Consider the following 18,518-nt stretch of genomic DNA (forward strand, 5'->3'; position numbering starts at 1 on the left):
ACATTATTTTAATTATACGAGGGAGTCCTTGAAACCAAAATTCAAAACTGTCCGTTTATTTTAAAAATTAATAAAACTAGAAAATTCTTGGGTTCTAATTTGACAACATTGATATAGTGCTTGGAAAATAATTTCAAAGTTTAAGACGAGGATTTGCTGCAACAAAAACAATACAAACAAACTTAGGTAATATATTATATAGGAGAAGTACATTGCTCTTGATTTGTCATTATGTACCCAATCAGAAAATAAAAAAAGTTGTATGCAGTGTTTAGTCAGATAAAAGATACTCCTGTCTCTGGGTATCTTGTGTCTATGAACACTGACTCAGCAAAGGAGTTTTATTCTTGGATTTCTTAAAATGTCACCTGCAGACTTTATTCTTAGAGTTACTAACAACCATCAAATTATTATACTTCTTGGAAAGATTCTCTTGCATCCTGAAACCAAAGCTAATTTTATTAAGGATTCATAGACACACAGAAATATCCTTTTAGACCCATTCCTGCTCTACAGTTTCTCTGCAAGAGGATGACTTTACCTTTTAAACTTTGTTCTAAAAGGTAAATGCTTAATTATAAACTTGTTTAAAGTCTTTAGATTAAAATGAGGGCAGTAAAGCTCTAAAAATATTTGAACTAAGAACAATGTAATTAACCACACTTTACAGTAATTTGCACAAGAGACAGCTTCCAGTGCACTCATTAACAAGGATTTTTTAAATTTCATTGTCTAAAACTTAAAACAATTTCCTGGCTCTGTTTTGACAAGGGAAGGAAGTTTTGGCTGCAGTGAGATACTGATAAGGAGACTTGTGTGTCTGATACCTAGTTCATTATTGACAAATAGAGCCCCCTTTCCCTTCATTTTTTCCACTAATTAATTATTTTTTGAAGAAATTCCTGATTTGTAAATGGAATTGACATAATATCTTTGAATAGTATTAGAGAAACTCCTTTCAAATTTGAAACCTGATTTGGGGGAACTGCCTAATCTTTGAGCTCATGAGTATGGTGCAACTCTCCCACTTGAAACAAAAACCATAAAAGTAGGGGTTAATGTCTTCAGGAAATGTCCATTTCTCTTTAGGAAAAAGTGTTATCACTACTGAAATTATACTCTTGGAGATACAGTGTCTCCTTACTTTTATTGATCTCCCTATTATACAGCACATTGAAACCTTCAGGACCATGCTAGTCAAATGACAATGCATCACAGGTTTATACGAAAGGTTCTGCATTCCTTTCAGTCTCATGTTGGCTTCATACTGATATGCTTGATAACATAAAGCTAAAGCCTGAAAGTTAATTTGATCTTGTTTTAAAAAACTGCAATTGCAAAAGGGGATCTTTGGTACTGATTTTAGGCTTTTTAGAATCTTGATCAATGTATCAACAGTATTTATTAATACATTTATTTCAGGCTTCAGCACATGATTACCTTCAGAATAATCCACTGGAGGGCTGTGAGACCTTTTGTTTACATCGATCATCCACAGGAATAGCCTCTTCCCCCTCCTGCTGCTCTTATTGACTGTGGTTCACCATTCCTGGCCAATGGGAGCTGTGGGAAGCTCTGCCTTTTTAGCAATCGCTCTTTTAGAAATTGTGATCACGGGAACATAGCACATAGCGCTCACTAGGGTCAGAGATGCGCACTCGTCATTGCAAATTAACCAGCGGAGTGCTCTCTCTTCTAGGTGTTTTGCATCCCTTGTTTTAGACAATTTATATACATTATGAATTCGCAAAGTTCTCTGATTAAAAGTATATATTATAATTTTTAGGTGCGGCAAACTTAACCAAGAAAATAAACACAACTATGACATAGTTGGTATCACAGAGACTTGGTGGGAAAATACGCATGATTAGAATATTGGTATAGAAGGATACAGCTTGATCAGGAAGGATAAGCAGGGGAAAAGGGAGCATGTGCTGCTTTATATAAACTTCTATATATACACTCACACACACACATATTTGTGTGTGTGTGTGTGTGTCTCTAAATATAGAGAGAGAGAGACACACACACACACACACACTTGTATATACTATAAAAATGTATATACTTGGACTGAAGTTGAGATGGACATAGGAGACAGACTTGATGAGAGTCTCCTGATAAGGTTTAAAAGGGTGAAAACAAGGGTGATGTCATTGCAGGGGGTCTATTACAGTCTACCTAAGGGGTAGGATGAGGCTTTTATTAAAAATCATCCAAAGCACAGGATTTGATGGTGATGCGGGACTTCAACTATTCAGATATCGGTTGGGAAAGTAACACAGTAGGGCACAGATTATTCATCAAATTCTTGGAATGTATTGGAGACAATTTTTTACTTCAAGAATACGGAGAAAGCTACTGAGGGAGGCTGTTCTAGATTTGATTTTAACAAATAGGGAGGAACTGGTTGAGAATTTAAAAGTGGAAGACAGCTTTGGTGAAAGTGATCATGATTCTAAGGAATGGTAGAAAGGAGAACAGTAAAATAAAGACAGTGTATTTCTAGAAGGCAGACTTCACTAAACTCAGGAAGCTGGTAGGTAAGGTCCCATGGGAAGCAAGACTAAGAGGAAAAACAATTGAAGACAGTTGGCAGTTTTTCAAAGGGACATTATTAAGAGCACGTCCTTCCACCGTGTAGAAAAGGTAGTAAGTATGGCAAGATACTGCCCTGGCTTAACCAGGAGATCTTGAATGATCTGAACATCAAAAAGGAGTCCTATAAAAAGTGAAAACTAGGTCAAAGTACGAAAGATGAATAAAACAAGTATCTAGGGGCAAAATTAGAAAGTTGAAGGCGCAAAAACCAGCTCATTTTAGCTAGAGATATAAAAGATAATACTAAAACATTCTACAAATATATTAGAAACAAGAGGAAGACCAAGGACAGGGTAGGCCCATTGCTCAGTGAAGAGGCAAAAACAATAACAGAAAACTTGGAAATGGCAGAGGTGCTTACCTGCTTTGTGTCGGTTTTCATCAAGAAGGTTGGTAGCAATTGGATGCCTAACATAGTGAATGCCAGTGAAAATTGAGTATGTTCAGAAGTTAAAATAGGAAAAGAACAAATTAATATCACTTAGAAAAGTTAGATGTCTTCAAGTCACCAGAGCCTGATGAAATGCATCCTGCAATACTCCAGGCGCTGATAGAGGAGGCATCTAAACCTTTAGCTATCATTTTTGAAAAAGTAATGGAAGTCGGGAAACATACCAGAAGACTGGAAAAGAGCAAATATAGTGCCCATCTATAAAAAGGGAAATAAGAACAACTCAGGAAACTAAAGACCAGTCAGCTTAACTTCTGTGCCCAGAAAAATAACAGAGCAAATAATTAAGGAATCCATCTGCAAACATCAGGGAGACAATAAGGTGATAAGTAACAGCATGGATTGTTAAGAATGAATTTTGTCAAAACAACCTGATAGGATAGGATAACAAGCCTTGTGAATAAAGGGGAAGAGGAAGACATGGTATATATGTTGCATCTCCCAAAACCAGGGCTCTCTTTTCTGGGAGCATGTTTGGAAAAGAGAAAACTGAGAGGGGACATAACAGCTTTCAAGTACATAAAAGGGTGTTACAAGGAGGAGGGAGGAAAAAGTATTCTCCTTAACCTCTGATGATAGGACAAGAATCAATGGGCTTAAATTGCATAAGGGAGGTTTCAGTTGCATATTAGGAATAACTTCCTAACTGTCAGGGTAGCCAAGCACTGGAATAAATTGCCTAAGGATGTTGTGTAATCTCCATCATTGGAGATATTTAAGAGCAGGTTAGACAGACATCTGTCAGGGATGATCTAGATGGTGCTTGGTCCAGCCATGAAGGCAGGGGACTGAACTTAATGACTTCATGCAGTTCTAGCATGCTATAATTTTCTAATTTTTATAAAAAAGGGGAAAAGCACCTATATGATTTTGGAATCTAAATTCCTTTGTTTTCAATGCAACTCATGCTTTTAAGTCACATGCTTTTGAAAATTTTTATTTACTGCTTTTTTAACATCCTCCATATTTCCCATAAAATAAGTGATTAGTGTAAAAGTGGAGAGTTTTTCCCATTATCTTAAATTGCAAGTTTTCTTTCTCTCTGTGTAATAGGTGTCTTTTGTAAGAGGAGATTTCCCTCCTTCTCTGTGTAAGCCTGAAGTATGAAAAGCATACCTACCAGTAATTGTGAGCCCCTTCCTATATCCAGTTTTTAAATTACTGCACAAAAAATAACTGCAGTTGTCACACTTTTGTGTTTCTTGCATTTTGGTGTTTAAAAAAAGAAAAATATTGAAATTGATTTTAAAAAGATGAAATTCAACTTCTAATATGTCCTCACCAAACTTCCCTGCAAGTAAGTAATTTAGAAATCCATCAAACGACAGCAACTTGATTTTAGAAGATTGTTTCCTATCAGTGTTCTCTCCAACCTCCAAAAGATTGCCAAGTTGTTCAGAAAATACTGAAAAACAAAAACAGATGTAGAAAAAGTAACAGGCAGCCCAAATGGCACTTTGTGTAACTTCACTTAGCAAATCTAAGTAAATGCTGTATTTTGGTTTTATGTGATGTGACATTTATCACATGGCTTGCACATCTTTTTCAGTGCAAAGATGACACATGGTAGGTTATAAGGATTTACATTTCATTAACCTGCAACACATATTTTAATAGATCAACAAAGTACTTTGATTTCACACCCATAATAGTCAACTGTCTTGAGGAAAGGTAGTTCATTATCTCCTTATTGCTTTTAATGTAGGATGTCAGCTGCAATGAAATCACTGCTTTGCCACAGCAGATAGGCCAGTTGAAATCTCTAAGAGAACTGAATATCAGAAGAAATTACCTCAAGGTTTTACCACAAGGTAAAAAAAATAAAATAAAGACCTTTAAAATTCTTTTAATCAAAACTTTGAACGTATGCATGTATTTAATAATGTAAATAAGTAAGAATAAAAACCTCACAATTTCCATGTGCTATAATTAGTTCAGTTTGGATTACTGAGTAGAAGCAAAATTTTACAGTACTTACTGTCTAGCAGGGGGAACATGTGGGTCTTTTTTATAATGAATTATCTTTCTGATTCATGGTGGATTTATACTTGTCTTCAAATAATTTGTTTATTATTTATTAATGACTTATGCAGACAGAACCTCTCCTGGGATATGTTTTAGCTCTATTGTGGAGTTAGGAAAATTTATACTGGCTGAGGATCAACCCCTGTAGTGTCTTAGAATTATTTTAGGAATCTTGAAGAAAAGTATGAAGTACTTAAAATAAAAGTACTGTGTTTTATTACTGAATTCATTGTACCTGTACTTGAATTAGATGCATAATCAGGTCAGAACTGCTTTTGTATGAGTTGAAATTGCATATTATGCTGTTGTCTAAATGATACCTTCGGAAATGCATCAGAAGAAATTCTATATTGTCCCCTCACCTCTTCTTCTGGTGCTTGATTACCAATACCATTAACTGTTGTGGGTCAGTTTTACACATTGACATGCAGTATTGACATAAAATGGTATATGTGTATTTTGATGATGATAAAGCAATAAGACATCAAATGGGTGGTTCTTACAAATACCTTAGGCATGTATATATCATAATGCATGAGGTGAGTCTAGATATGAAGATTATAAATTTACGGGATTTGTGGGGATAAGATGCAGTTATGAAAGCAGATACTTTTTGGGCTAAATCTTGAAGTTACATAAGAATGGCCATACTGGGTCAGACCAAAGGTCCATCTAGCCCACTATCCTGTCTGCCAACAGTAGCCAATGCCAGATGCCCCAGAGGGAGTAAACACAACAGTGAATCATCATGTGATCCCTCTCCTGTCATCCATTTCCAGGTAAACAGAGGCTAGGGATACCCTTTCTACCCATCCTGGCTAATAGCCATTGATGGACCCAACCTCCATGAATTTATCTAGCTCTTTTTTGAACCCTGATAAAGTCCTAGTCTTCATAACATCCTCTGGCAAGGAGTTCCACAGGTTGATTGTGCGCTGTGTGAAGAAAATCTTCCTTTTCTTTGTTTTAAACCTGCTACCTATTAATTTCATTTGGTGATCCCTAGATTTTATACTATGGGAACAAGTAAATAACTTTTCCTCATTTACTTTTTCCACACCAGTCATGATTTTATAGACCTCTATCATATCCCCCCCTTAGTCTCCTCTTTTCTAAGCTGAAAAGTCTTTTTAATCTCTCTTAGTATGGGACCCGTTCCAACCCTCTAATAATTTTTGTTGCCCTTTTCCGAATCTTTTCCAGTGCCAATATATTTTTTTTTGAGATGAGACGACCATATTTGTACTTAGTATTCAAGATGTGGGCATACCATGGTTTTATATAGAGGCAATAAGATATTCTCTGTCTTATTGCCTATCCCTTTTTTAATGATTCATAAAATTGCTTTTTTGACTGCCACTGCAAATTGAGTGGATGTTATCAGAGAACTATCCACAATGATTCCAAGATCTCTCTTGAGTAGTTATAGCTAAATTAGTCACCATCATATTTTATGTATAGTTGGGATTATTTTTTCCAATGTGCATTACTTTACATTTATCAACATTAAATTTCATTTGCCATTTTGTTGCCCAATCACTAAATTTGGGGGGGATCTTTTTGAAGCTCTTCACAGTCTGCTTTGGTCTTAATTATCTTGAGCAGTTTGGTATCATCAGCAAATTTTGCCACCTTACTATTTACCCCTTTTGTAGATCAATAAGTTGAATAGGAATTGTCTCATTACAGACTCTTGGGGGACACTACTAGTTACCTCTCTCCACTCTTGAAACTTACAATTTATTCCTACCCTTTGTTTCCTGTCTTTTAACCAATTATCAGTCTATGAAAGGACCTTTCCTTTTATCCCAGGACAACTTATTTTACTTAAGAGCCTTTGGTGAGGGGCCTTGTCAAAGGCTTTCTCGAAATCTAAGTATACTATATCCACTGGATCCCCCTTATCCACATGTTTGTTGACCCCCTCAAAGGACTCTAGTAGATTAGTAAGGCATGATTTCCCTTTACTGAAACCATCTATGTGTCTGACAGATTTATTCTTTACTATAGTTTCAACTAATTTGCCTGGTACTGACATTAAACTTACCAGTCTGTAATTGCCAGGAGCACCTCTAGAGCCCTTTTTAAATATTAGCCTGATGTTATCTATCTTCCAGTCATTAGGTACAGAAGCTAATGCCACAGTGTTAGGCTTCTGATGTGTTTTTCCCACCATGGGGATGCTAAATTGTATTACATTATGGTATCTATTTCCAAGCCATCCAATTATAATGACCTCTTGGACCAAATCCTGTGCTCTACTTAGGACTGAATCAATAATTGCCTCTCCTCTTATGGGTTCCAGAACCAGCTGCTCCAAGAAGCAGTCATATAAGGCGTCAAGAAACTTTTATCTTTGCATCCTGACTTGAGATGATGTGTACCCAGTCAACATGGAGATAGTTGAAATCCCCCACCATTATTGAGTTTTTATTTTGATAGCCTGTCTGATCTCCTTAACATTTCATAGTCACTAACACTATCCTGCTCAGGTGAAAATATGTCCTTTCTGCAATACCCTTATTATGCAGGTTCATTTAAGATTTTTACTTCATTTGAATCTACATTTTCTTTCGTGTATACTGCCACTCCCCCACCAGAATGACCTGTTCTGTTCCCCCAGTATATTTTGTAGCTGGTATGAGTGTGTCCCATTGATTGTCCTCATTCCACCAAGTTTCTGTGATGCCTATTATATCAATATGCTCATTACATACAAGACACTCTAGTTCACCCATCTTATTATTTAGACTTCTAGCATTTGTGTATTATCACTTGAAAAATTTATCACTATTTAGCTGGCTGCCATGTCCTGATGTATTTGAATGGCACTCTCTTTCAGATGACTGTTTTCAGTTGATTTTTTCAGATGACTGTTTCTTATCTGATTGTATCCATATTTTATCATCTTCCATCCTCTCCTCTTTACTGGAATATAGAGAATCTGTATTAATAGACTCTCCCCTAAGAGATGTCTCTGTCCAATCCATGTGCTCCTCTGCATCAGCTTTTCCCCAGCTTTTAGTTTAAAAACTGCTCTATATTTTTGAAGTTCTTATTCCAACAAAATTTCTGTTGAGGACAAGTAAGGATTAAATGATTGAGTGATTCAATATTAGTCATAAAAAGCATTAAAAAAAGTTGAGCGTGCTAATAATGAAGACCTGCCCACAAAAGGGAACAGTTACTCTTTTGGCTTGCTTTGATTCTTTCTAGTCACCCAAATTAACATCAACATTAATAATATGTTGGGAGAAAGAGACTTTATTTGGTTATTTTCTTTCTTAATCCAATTTCTGTCCCTTATTGTGGCAGCATTGCTTATTGTGGCAATGCTTTTGGAGAGATCAGGATTTCCAGAGTTTGTCATCAGTACTGATCATCCCTTAGTAATCTGATGCTGTAGCATAAATTAGAAAGCAGCCTTCTTTCCTGACTCTGCCTGATCAGCAATCCCAAAGAAGGTATCTTTGACTGAGAGTGACTTGAAGGAGCCATATTACTCCTTTGAAAAAACAGTGCAATACATTGTACCCCAACCTACAAACAATAGTTTATATGACTAGAAACTGAAGTTAAGTCAGTTATTTCTACTTAATATGGTACAGAATTTCTTTGTAAAACATTGTTTATAAATGTATAGATTAAAAATAGCCGTACTTCCTTTTGCAACATGAAAGGTATTTGATTTTATTTTAAGCAACCGCCAGCAGCCAAATTGGTTTGGAAATTTAAGAATGTGACTACAGCACTGGGTAGACATTGTAAACTGAATGTATTTATAAGGTCTACAGAGTTCATAACTAAAGTAACAGGATCATTCACAACTTGTTTTTAGAGGAAAAATATATTGAATTCATTATACTGTGGAATGCTTACTTTTTCCAGTTAAAAATAGGATCGTACCCCAAAATATTTCATTTATTTTGTCACATAAAGAAATATAATAACAATGATCCTTTCTATTACTTTTAGAACTAGTAGATCTTCCCTTGGTAAAGTTTGACTTTTCCTGCAATAAAGTGCTCGTGATTCCAATTTGTTTTAGAAAGATGGTGCAGTTACAAGTATTACTTCTTGAAAACAATCCTCTGCAGTCTCCACCAGCACAAGTAAGTAATGTGTATCACTTAAGTTGTGATTTAGCATAAAGGTAGGCTAGATGATATCAAGAACAGCCTGAGTCTAGTATAAAACTTCATTATCTTGTTGTTTTCCGAAGACTGCAAGCTCAGCAATGTTATCTGTGGGGTCTTAATTATTGCAGTCAATTGATTTGAGCTAGAATTTTTTGTGAAATTTAAATAGGAGATGGTAGGTCTCTTCAAGCACTTGTGCTCTTGAGCATACATAGCACCTGAACAGTCATTCTAGAATATATTGCCACTAAATTTCAGCTTCCTTATAAATACATCTTTAAACTTTATCATTCACCTGACTTCCTTCAATGGCTACTACTAATAAATAGCCAGAAATGAACATGTCTAGCATGCCAAGAAAAAGGAAAATTTTATACCCATCCAGGAAAGAAAGAAACTGCAGGTATGCAACTGGAAAAATCCCAAATGTACTCCTGTTTTGGAGATGACATTACAGAGTACAGTAAAACCCCATTGGTCCGGCATCAGATGGTCCGGCACTCCTGATGGTCCGGCACCATCAGGAACCCAGAAGTGCTCCGGGCAGCCGGACCATTGGAGCTGCTCTGCCCCCTGCTTCCCCATTTCAGCCGCTGCTGAAACTGACCAGTGGCTGAATCAGGGAAGCCAGAGGCAGAGCAGCTGGAGTGCTGCCGATAGGTCCCGTAGCGCTGCTCCTCGGCACTGCGGGACCAACCCGGCAGCACCCCAGCTGCTCTGCCGCAGGCATCCCGATTCAGCTGCTGCTGAAACTAGCCAGCAGCGGCTGAATCGGGGACGCCTGGGGCAGAGCCAGACTATCGAAAGGGGGGGCTATGAGGGATCTGGGGTGGCATCCCCTCCACACCACCTTAGACCCCTCATAGCCCCCCCCTTCCGATAGTCCCACATATCTGATAATCCAGCACCCCCTGGGTCCTAAAGGTGCCGGATTATCGGAAGATTACTGTACTTAAGAAACGAAACAACTTATTCTTTGTGATCTTTTTTTTAAATCCTTTGTACTGCATTGAGAATTGGTACTCAGATTCACTGAAAGAAAGGGGAGGGCAAATGTTGAGGATGCTCAACAATTACTGCAGAGGGTATCATTAGAACATTTGGTGGTACTCAGCAGGTTCCTATCTCTATGGGAGCTTGTGTATGTGTCCGTCTGTCTGTATCTGTCCAAGAAGTACTCTTAAATGGAAAGAGGTAGGACCACCAAATTCGGCATACAGCTTCCTCTTATCATAAACTAAGGTGAAGTAAGCGTTTGGTTGTGACAGGAAAATGGGATGTGCCTGGGATGAAAGTGCTTATCATACAGAAGAGAGGCTTATCATACAGAAAAGAGACCGAATCACTGGGCAAGTGAAAAGGGCTGACTGGGGTTGCATCTCCACCCCTCACTTCCAGGACTGCCTCAGGACTGAGCCTCTCACCTTCCCTGGTGCCTTTTAGGGAAGGCAGAGAGGCTGACAGGGGAATGCAGGGGTGAATGAACCTGGACCTGACCCAGCTGAGGTACATGCACTTCTTCCCATCTGTGCCTGCTGGCGCTGTAGCAGGCATGGAGAGACGCTTCTCATCTGGCCCCAAACTGCTGCTCTCTTCCTGAGGCAGTGTTCATACTGAACCCCCATCCCCACGCCAGAGCAATGAATGAAATGAAGATAACAAAAAATCAGTTGAGTTAAGGGCCCAAGCAACACTGTCTAAATCTTCTAGTGGCTCATAAAAGGAGACTAGTTGTGGGATATATTAGGAACCTCAACACAGTCTCGATTTTGTTGTATGTGGATACTTGCAGTGTCCAAGTAAATCTCTGATTCTGTAAGTGAGTATTACAGTATAACTGAAGGAAATGTCATTGTTCTCTGTAGGCTTCTAATATTCAAAATTTTCCATTGTCATTGGTTGGACTCATTAAACTATTACAGCTCTATTCTGAGAGCTTAAAATTATTTTGATCGATTGGCATGGAGAAGAATAAGACATAGTTTGCTTAAAGAAAATATTTTCTGTTTTTCACTAACCATGAAGCTGATTCAAAACTATGAGACTACGTCTATACTGCGCTTTCTTGCGCAAGAAAATATGCAAATGAGGTGATGCGGTGAATATCGCTAGGCCTCATTCTCATACTTAATTAGCCTCCTTTTTGCGCAAAAACCCCCTCTTGCGCAAGAGCCGTTCTGCCTGAAAAAAGCAGCAGAATGGCTCTAGCGCAAGAGGGGGTTTTTGCGCAAAAAGGAGCTGTATAGATGGCTCCTTTTTGTGCAAAGGCCCCTTGCCCAAAAATGGCGGCTCATTAACTATGAAAATGAGGCATGGCGATAGTCACTGCTTTACCTCATTTGCATATTTTCTTGCACAAGAAAGTGCAGTTTAGACGTAGCCTAAGTGAATCAGACACGGCTACATTTTTTTTCTCAAATGTTAATAAGGGCATTCGACAAATGCATAGAAACTTGTAAAGACAATATAACTAAATAGAAAGAGACAGTTCATTTGATTTGAGTGCCCTGTTTACCACTTTCTTAAAATAAAAAAATATTACTTAGAAACTGAAAATATTATTTATTTTGTTTTTCTCCATTGTGGAGGGGAATGATACTTTCCTCCTGGATTTATAATGTATCGTATGTTGACTGGCTGCCTCTTTTTTTCCTGCTTTTTCTACATCCTTATGTTGTTCTTTATGGTAAGGGAGATGTGTGTTGCTCCTGGAATGTATTCGTGATAGAAGACATAATTGTGCCTGTCCTGCCCAAACCCATGTGGGTCATGGTGGACATGCCACAATTGAAGTCACTGGTAAAACTCTCATTATCTCCATTGCTACTTCTTAATGTCTTCTCCATAGCTGCAAAATGAGTTTGCACACTGTTTTGTTGTAATTTTTTTAAATGATGTAAAATCATAGAAAACATCTTGTCTGCTATTTTTCTAGAAAGTTAATAGCAGTAAGGTCAAATTTGGAGCAAATAATTTTTTTAGTATTTATGGTTGTAACTTTTTTCTCATCCTAATAGATTTGTATGAAGGGTAAAGTGCACATATTCAAATATCTGAGCATACAGGCTTGCCAGATTAAAACAGCAGACTCACTTTATCTTAATGTCATAGAGCGACCACACTTGCAGCAACCTGTGGAAGAGAAGTAAGTATAAAAGCCTAACGCTGCCTTCTTTGTTCACATAAATCAGTTCTAGTGGTCTGGAAACAAGTGAAATTTATTTTTATTTTTACTTCAAGTGCTTTCAGTGTAGGTTTATGTCAGTTGTACCTTTTTGAATAAAACTTTGATCTAAATTAATAATATTTATTCCAGAGAAACTGCTGTATTACTTCAGAATGATTAGAACATTTTAACATAACCTAAATGTAATCTTGATGATTATTAAATACCATTCCTTCACCATAACCATATAACTTGATTAAGACATTTTAGTTTTTGATGGATTCATTTCAGATTAGAATCAATTAATTTTTAAATGCACATGAGTGTTTTTCATGTTTTCTCCCTCATTTTGTCACTGCTCAGCAGAGTTAAGGTTTTTGAGATGTCTTAACTATACACTTTGAAAAGTTAGTATATTTGGATTTCTTTTATTTACTCTGAATTTCTTAGCTTTATAATTCTAAATTTTGTAATAATGTGATAAAATGTTGATCCTAATTACCAATTTGTCATCTCAATCTCACCTCAAAGTTAATACGCTTTTTGTCTAGGGATTTCCTTGTTTAAAAAATATCAGACACAAATTAAACAGTAACTGCTCCCATGCTAGAATATGATATTTCTAATGACTGGAAGATAAGTAGTATTGACTTTAATATTTTTAAGAAATATAATTGTTATGGGCAAATTCATTGGTACACCAGAGCAGCACAAAGCAGCCAGAACTTACTGGCCAATGAAACTGGCATTACATCACCTTTGCATCGTTAGAGTAGAGCCAAAGTGTATTTTGTATTTGTCGATTATGCCTTTAATTTTCAGGCAGTTTCTTGGTTTTGAGAGCTGTGTTACAGGAACTAGCACTATTTAAATGAAAGGATGGGCAGGGCTGATCCTATTGGTAGCCTATATAAAAATATCTGTGGAAGAAAACAAAGTCCTCACTCTGCGATTGTAAGCAACAAGTCAGAGACAGTTTATTTTTCTATTAAATTATCTTATTTGCAACCTAAATTCTTCAAACATGGTGTATGCACAAGACTTCAATGGGATAATGGGATGTGAGATAATACACACGATTGGAATATTGGTGTAGAAGGGTACAGTTTGCTCAGGAAGGATAGGCAGGGGAAAAAAGGGAGGAGGTATTGGTTTATACACTAAAAATATATATGCTTGGACTGTATTGGAGATGGACGTAGGAGACAGACCTGTTGAGAGCCTCTGGGTTAGTTTAAGAGGGGTAAAAAACAAGAGCGATGTCATGCTAGATGTCTACTACAGACTACCCACCGAGACAGAAGAGATGGATGAGGCTTTTTTAATCAATTAACAAAATCATCCAAAGCGCAGGATTTGGTGGTGATGGGAAAACTAACATAGCAGCACACAGATTATTCAGTAAGTTCTTGGAATGCATTGGAGACAATTTTTTATTTCAGAAGGTTGAGAAAGCTACTGGGGGAAGCTGTTCTAGATTAGATTTTAACCAATGGGGAGGAACTGGTTGAAAATTTGAAAGTGGAAAGCAGCTTGAGTGAAAGTTATCATGAAATCAGAGAGTTCATGATTCTAAGGAATGGTAGAAGAGAGAACAGTAAAATAAAGAGAATAGATTTCAGGAAGGCAGATTTTAGTAAACTCAGAGAGCTAGTAGATAAGGTCCCATGGGAAGCAAGACTGAGAGGAAAAACAACTGAAGAGAGTTGGCAGTTTTTTGAAGGGACATTATTAAAAGTTTTTGTCAAGAAGATTGATGACAGGATGCCTAACATAGTGAATACTAGTGGAAATTGGGTAGGTTTAGGAGTTAAAGAAAAAAAGAACAAGTTAAAATTACCTAGAAATGTTAGATGTTTTCAAGTCACCATGGCCTGATGAAATGCATCCTAGAATACTCAAGGAGCTGATAGAGGGGGGTATCAGAAGACCTTTAGCTATCATCTCTGAAAAGTCATGGAAGTCCAGAGAGATTCCAGAAGACTGGAAAAGGACACATATAGTGCCCATCTATAAACAGGGAAATAAGAAACACCCAGGAATTTACAGACCAGTCAGTTTAACTTCTGTGCTAGGGAAGATAATGGAGCAAGTAATTAAGGAATTAATTTGCAAATAACTGGAAGATAATAAGGTGATAGGGAACAGCCAGCATGGATTTGTAAAGAACAAATCATGTCAAACCAATCTAATAGCTTTCTTTGATAGGATATCAAGTCTTGTGGATAAGGGAGACGTGGTGGATGTGGCATACCTAAACTTTAGTAAAGCATTTGATACGGTCTTGCATGACCTTCTTATCAATAAACTAGAAAAATATAACCTAGATGGGGCTTCTATAAGGTGGATGCATAACTAGCCGGATAATTCTCAGAGAGTAGTGATTAACAGTTCACAATTCTGCTGGAAGGGCATAACAAGTGAGGTTCTGCAGGAGTCTGTTTTGGGTCCGGTTCTGTTCAATATCTTCATCAATGATTTAGATGACGGTATAGAGAGTATGATTATTAAGTTTGATGATGATACCAAGCTGGGAGGGGTTGCACGTACTTTAGAGGATAGGGTCATCATTCAAAATGATGTGGACAAACTGGAGAGATGATCTGAGGTACACAGGCTGAAGTTTAATAAGGACAAATGCAAAGTACTCTACTTATGAAGGAACAATCCGTTTCACACAGAATGGGAAGTGACTGTCTAGGAAGGAGTACTGCAGAAAGAGATCTAGGGGTAATGGACTACAAGCTAAATATGAGTCAACAGTGTGACATGCAAACAGGATTCATTGTGCATTAACGTGAGTGTTGTGAGCAAGACACAAGAAATTATTCTTCTCGTGCACTGATTAGGCTTCATTTGGAGTATTGTGTCCAGTCCTGGGCACCACACTACAAGAAAGATATGGAAAAATTGGAGAAAGTCCAGAGAAGAGCAACACAAATGATTAAAGGAATAGAAAACATGAGCTATGAGGAGAAGACTTGAAGAATTGGGCTTGTTTAGTTTAGAAAAGAGAAGACTGAGAGGTGACATAATAGCAGTTTTCAAGTATGTTACAGGGAGCAGGGAGAATTGTTCTCCTTGGCATCTGATGTAGGACAAGAAGCAATGGCCCTAAATTGCAGCATGGGAGATTTAGGTTGGACATTAGAAAAAACTTCCTAACTATTAGGGTAGTTAAACACTGGAATAAGTTCCTAGGGATGTTGGGACATCTCCATCACTGGAGATATTTAAGAGCAGGTTGGATAGACATCTGTCAGGGATGATCCAGATCAGGGGTGGGCAATAATTTTCAAAAAAATGTTAAGTGGCCCCAGGCCAGCCGGGAAGGAACGGGGCCTGATCCTGAAGGGGTGGGGCCATGATGCTTCTGGACTTCCCCACCCCCAGACCATGGAGCATGCACTCCTCCCAGGGCCAGGACAGGGCGAAGGAAGCTTTGTGCAGTTCCCCCGCCCCCAGGCCCTACCCCTGCCCTGCGAGGAGCACGCGGCTCTTCAAAGTGTCACACGCTGCTCACAGGGTGAGAGGAGATATCTCGTGCTCCCCTGCCCCCAAGCCCTGATTGGCCTGGGGGCGGGGGAGCTGTGCAATGCTTCCCTCGCCCTGCTCCTGCCCTGCGTGAGTGTACTTTGAAGTGCTGTGTGCTCCTCGCAGAGCAGGAGGCGGAGGAAACTTTGCACACTCCTCCTGCCCCCAGGCCACTAGGGTTTGGGGGCGGGGGAGCGCGAGATGTCTCCTCCCGCCCTATGAGCAGTGCGTGGTGCTTCAAAGCACTGAGCGCTGCTCACAGGGCAAGAGGAAGTTTTGAGTGCTCCCTCGCCCCCAAGGCCTGATTGTCCTTGGAGGCGGGGGAGCGGCAGGGCCTCCGCAGGCCGGATCAACCCACTTGGTGGGCCAGATTCGGCCTGTGGAGGCCTTTTTGCCCACCCCGGTCTAGATGGTGCTTGGTCCTACCACAAGGGCAGGAGAGTGGACTTGATTATCTCTCAAGGTGCCTTCCAGTTCTAGTATGCTATGGATCTGTGAATTTTAATTATCAACATAGTTTAAAAAGTCTTTGTTGTTCCTTATTAAGCTCATTTGGGACAAAAAAAAAAAAAAAAAAGACCAACAGGTGATACATATTTTTAAAGAATCCATTCTTACACTAATTTGAACTCCCAAACAAATTGATAGAATTATAGGTAAGTTCTCAAATCCTAACCCTCGTAAATTTGGAATGGATATGATATACCGTATTTTCCGGCGTATAAGACGACTTTTGATGTTAAAAAACATCCCCCAAAAATCGGGGGTCGTCTTATACGCTGGGTATGCAGCTTTGCAAAGCCTCGGGGGAAGCCGGCGGCGGGGCATCCCAGGCGCGCCGGGGCTGTCCCCCTGCCGGGGCGTCCTCAGAGGCTTTGCTCCCGGTGTCCCTGGTCTGCTGGGGACCGTCTCCAGCAGACCAGGGACACCGGGAGCAAAGCCGGGGAGGCGGAAGGGCGCTGGGGTATAAGACGAAACCCTATCTTTTAACTAAAAAATTAGGGGGTCGTCTTATATGCCCAGTAGCCTTATACGCCGGAAAATACGGTATGGTAAATTCTGTGTAAGCTCAGCAGTTGTGATTAGGGATGTTAAATGTCAGTTAACCTCATGAATTATCGGTTACTCGACTATTCTACAGTCCCTGGGGGCAGGACCGGCAGCCAGTGCACTCCAGCCCCACTCCTAAGAAGCTCCCTGCTACTCGGTGCTGCTGCCTCTTTAATAGAGGTGCCAGGGGAGAGCTGATCCTCAAGGGGAGCCAGTTTAAAAATCAGCTCCCCTTGTGGATTGGTTGCCTGTCGCCCCGCGCTGCTGCCTCTGATAGAGGCAGCAAAGCAAGGTGACAGCAGCCCCTGTCGGGGGTGGGAGAGTGTCTGAGCTCCTGGTTTTGGCACAAGCTGGAACTGAGCTGGGCTGCTGGCCAGCCTGCTAAAAAATTTACCTGGTGGAAGGGGGAGGAAATGCATTTTGCTTATTGGTTAATCAACTACACTATTACATCCCTAGTTGTGACCAGTATCGCTAAAATGGTAAGAGGAGCATACAGTTTATTCTAAGAGAGATCTACTCTGTCAAAGTTGAAAAGGCTTTCATTTAATTTGCTCATGGGAAATACATTGCCATCTTTTTCGTTTTGTGTTCTTACAAGTGACTAGAACAATGAGATGCTGGTTCATAATTGGGACTCCAAGATACTCCCACATTAATAATAATATTTTATAAACACAATGGTGGAGGACCCATTATGAATACCAGCCTTTTTCCAAATGCTTGTGTTATACTTTTATTATTTTAGCACATATACTTTAACACAAATATATCTTTTGTGTTCATTAACTTTTCCACTAGCCAACAAAAACCAAAAATTATGAAAAATATTGTTTTCATGTTTATCATCATAATTGTATAATAATGCCTCCAAAGAAACACAAAATCTCTGGGCTTTCTACAGATTATTTCATGCAAAATTCCACTGTTTATTGGTAACAGATGGTAAAAACTGAGCCTTAATCTGAGACTTAGCTTTTACAAAGATTCTTAAAATTGTATTTTTCTTTTTTATTGGTACACAGGTCTAGTTGCAGAGAAAAGTGACACTGTGCAGAGTTAGGCAAGATTACAATTTACATTTTTTTAGATGAAAAATAGAAATGTGTGATGTAGAAAAATGTGACGGTCAATGTATTATCCTAGGAGCATGAACATATGACTAATACGGGTATTGTACAATGAGTAAAGGTCAAAATAGGCAATGAAACTAGAGCAGCAGGTACCTCACATTATTATGGTTTACTGATTTAAATAATTAAACTTCAAGGATTTTTAAAATTAGTGCATATCAAAAAGGTATATACGTCATTAATTACTTCACACTCTAGGGAGAGCCAAGCCCCTCTCACCCAATACTAATTAATTTTTAATATATTAGTGCTCATGTGCAATTCAGTTGACTATAGTCTGAGTACAGCTATTTTAGTTGATTTGAAAGTCACCTTGGGGATATGCAAAGAAATCAGAATGTGAACTAAAGAGATGATTTAACAGTAGCTTATTTTTTCATGTTTTTAATAAATCTTTTAAACTAATAACTTGTGGACTT

At 38.6% G+C, this 18,518-nt stretch overlaps 1 protein-coding gene across 7 annotated transcripts in view; it reads left to right on the forward strand.

Moving 5' to 3' along the window:
• LRCH1 (leucine rich repeats and calponin homology domain containing 1) overlaps positions 1-18,518 on the forward strand; it is a 219,722-nt gene that overhangs the window by 118,883 nt on the left and 82,321 nt on the right. For all 7 annotated transcript variants that reach the window (XM_075919027.1, XM_075919025.1, XM_075919026.1 and 4 more), the window contains 3 exons: positions 4,758-4,863; positions 9,053-9,189; positions 12,234-12,361. In XM_075919027.1, the coding sequence (XP_075775142.1) occupies positions 4,758-4,863; positions 9,053-9,189; positions 12,234-12,361 (371 nt within the window). The remainder of the gene's footprint in view (positions 1-4,757; positions 4,864-9,052; positions 9,190-12,233; positions 12,362-18,518) is intronic.

This window comes from Pelodiscus sinensis, chromosome 1, assembly GCF_049634645.1.
Source record: "Pelodiscus sinensis isolate JC-2024 chromosome 1, ASM4963464v1, whole genome shotgun sequence".
NCBI lineage: Eukaryota > Metazoa > Chordata > Testudines > Trionychidae > Pelodiscus > Pelodiscus sinensis.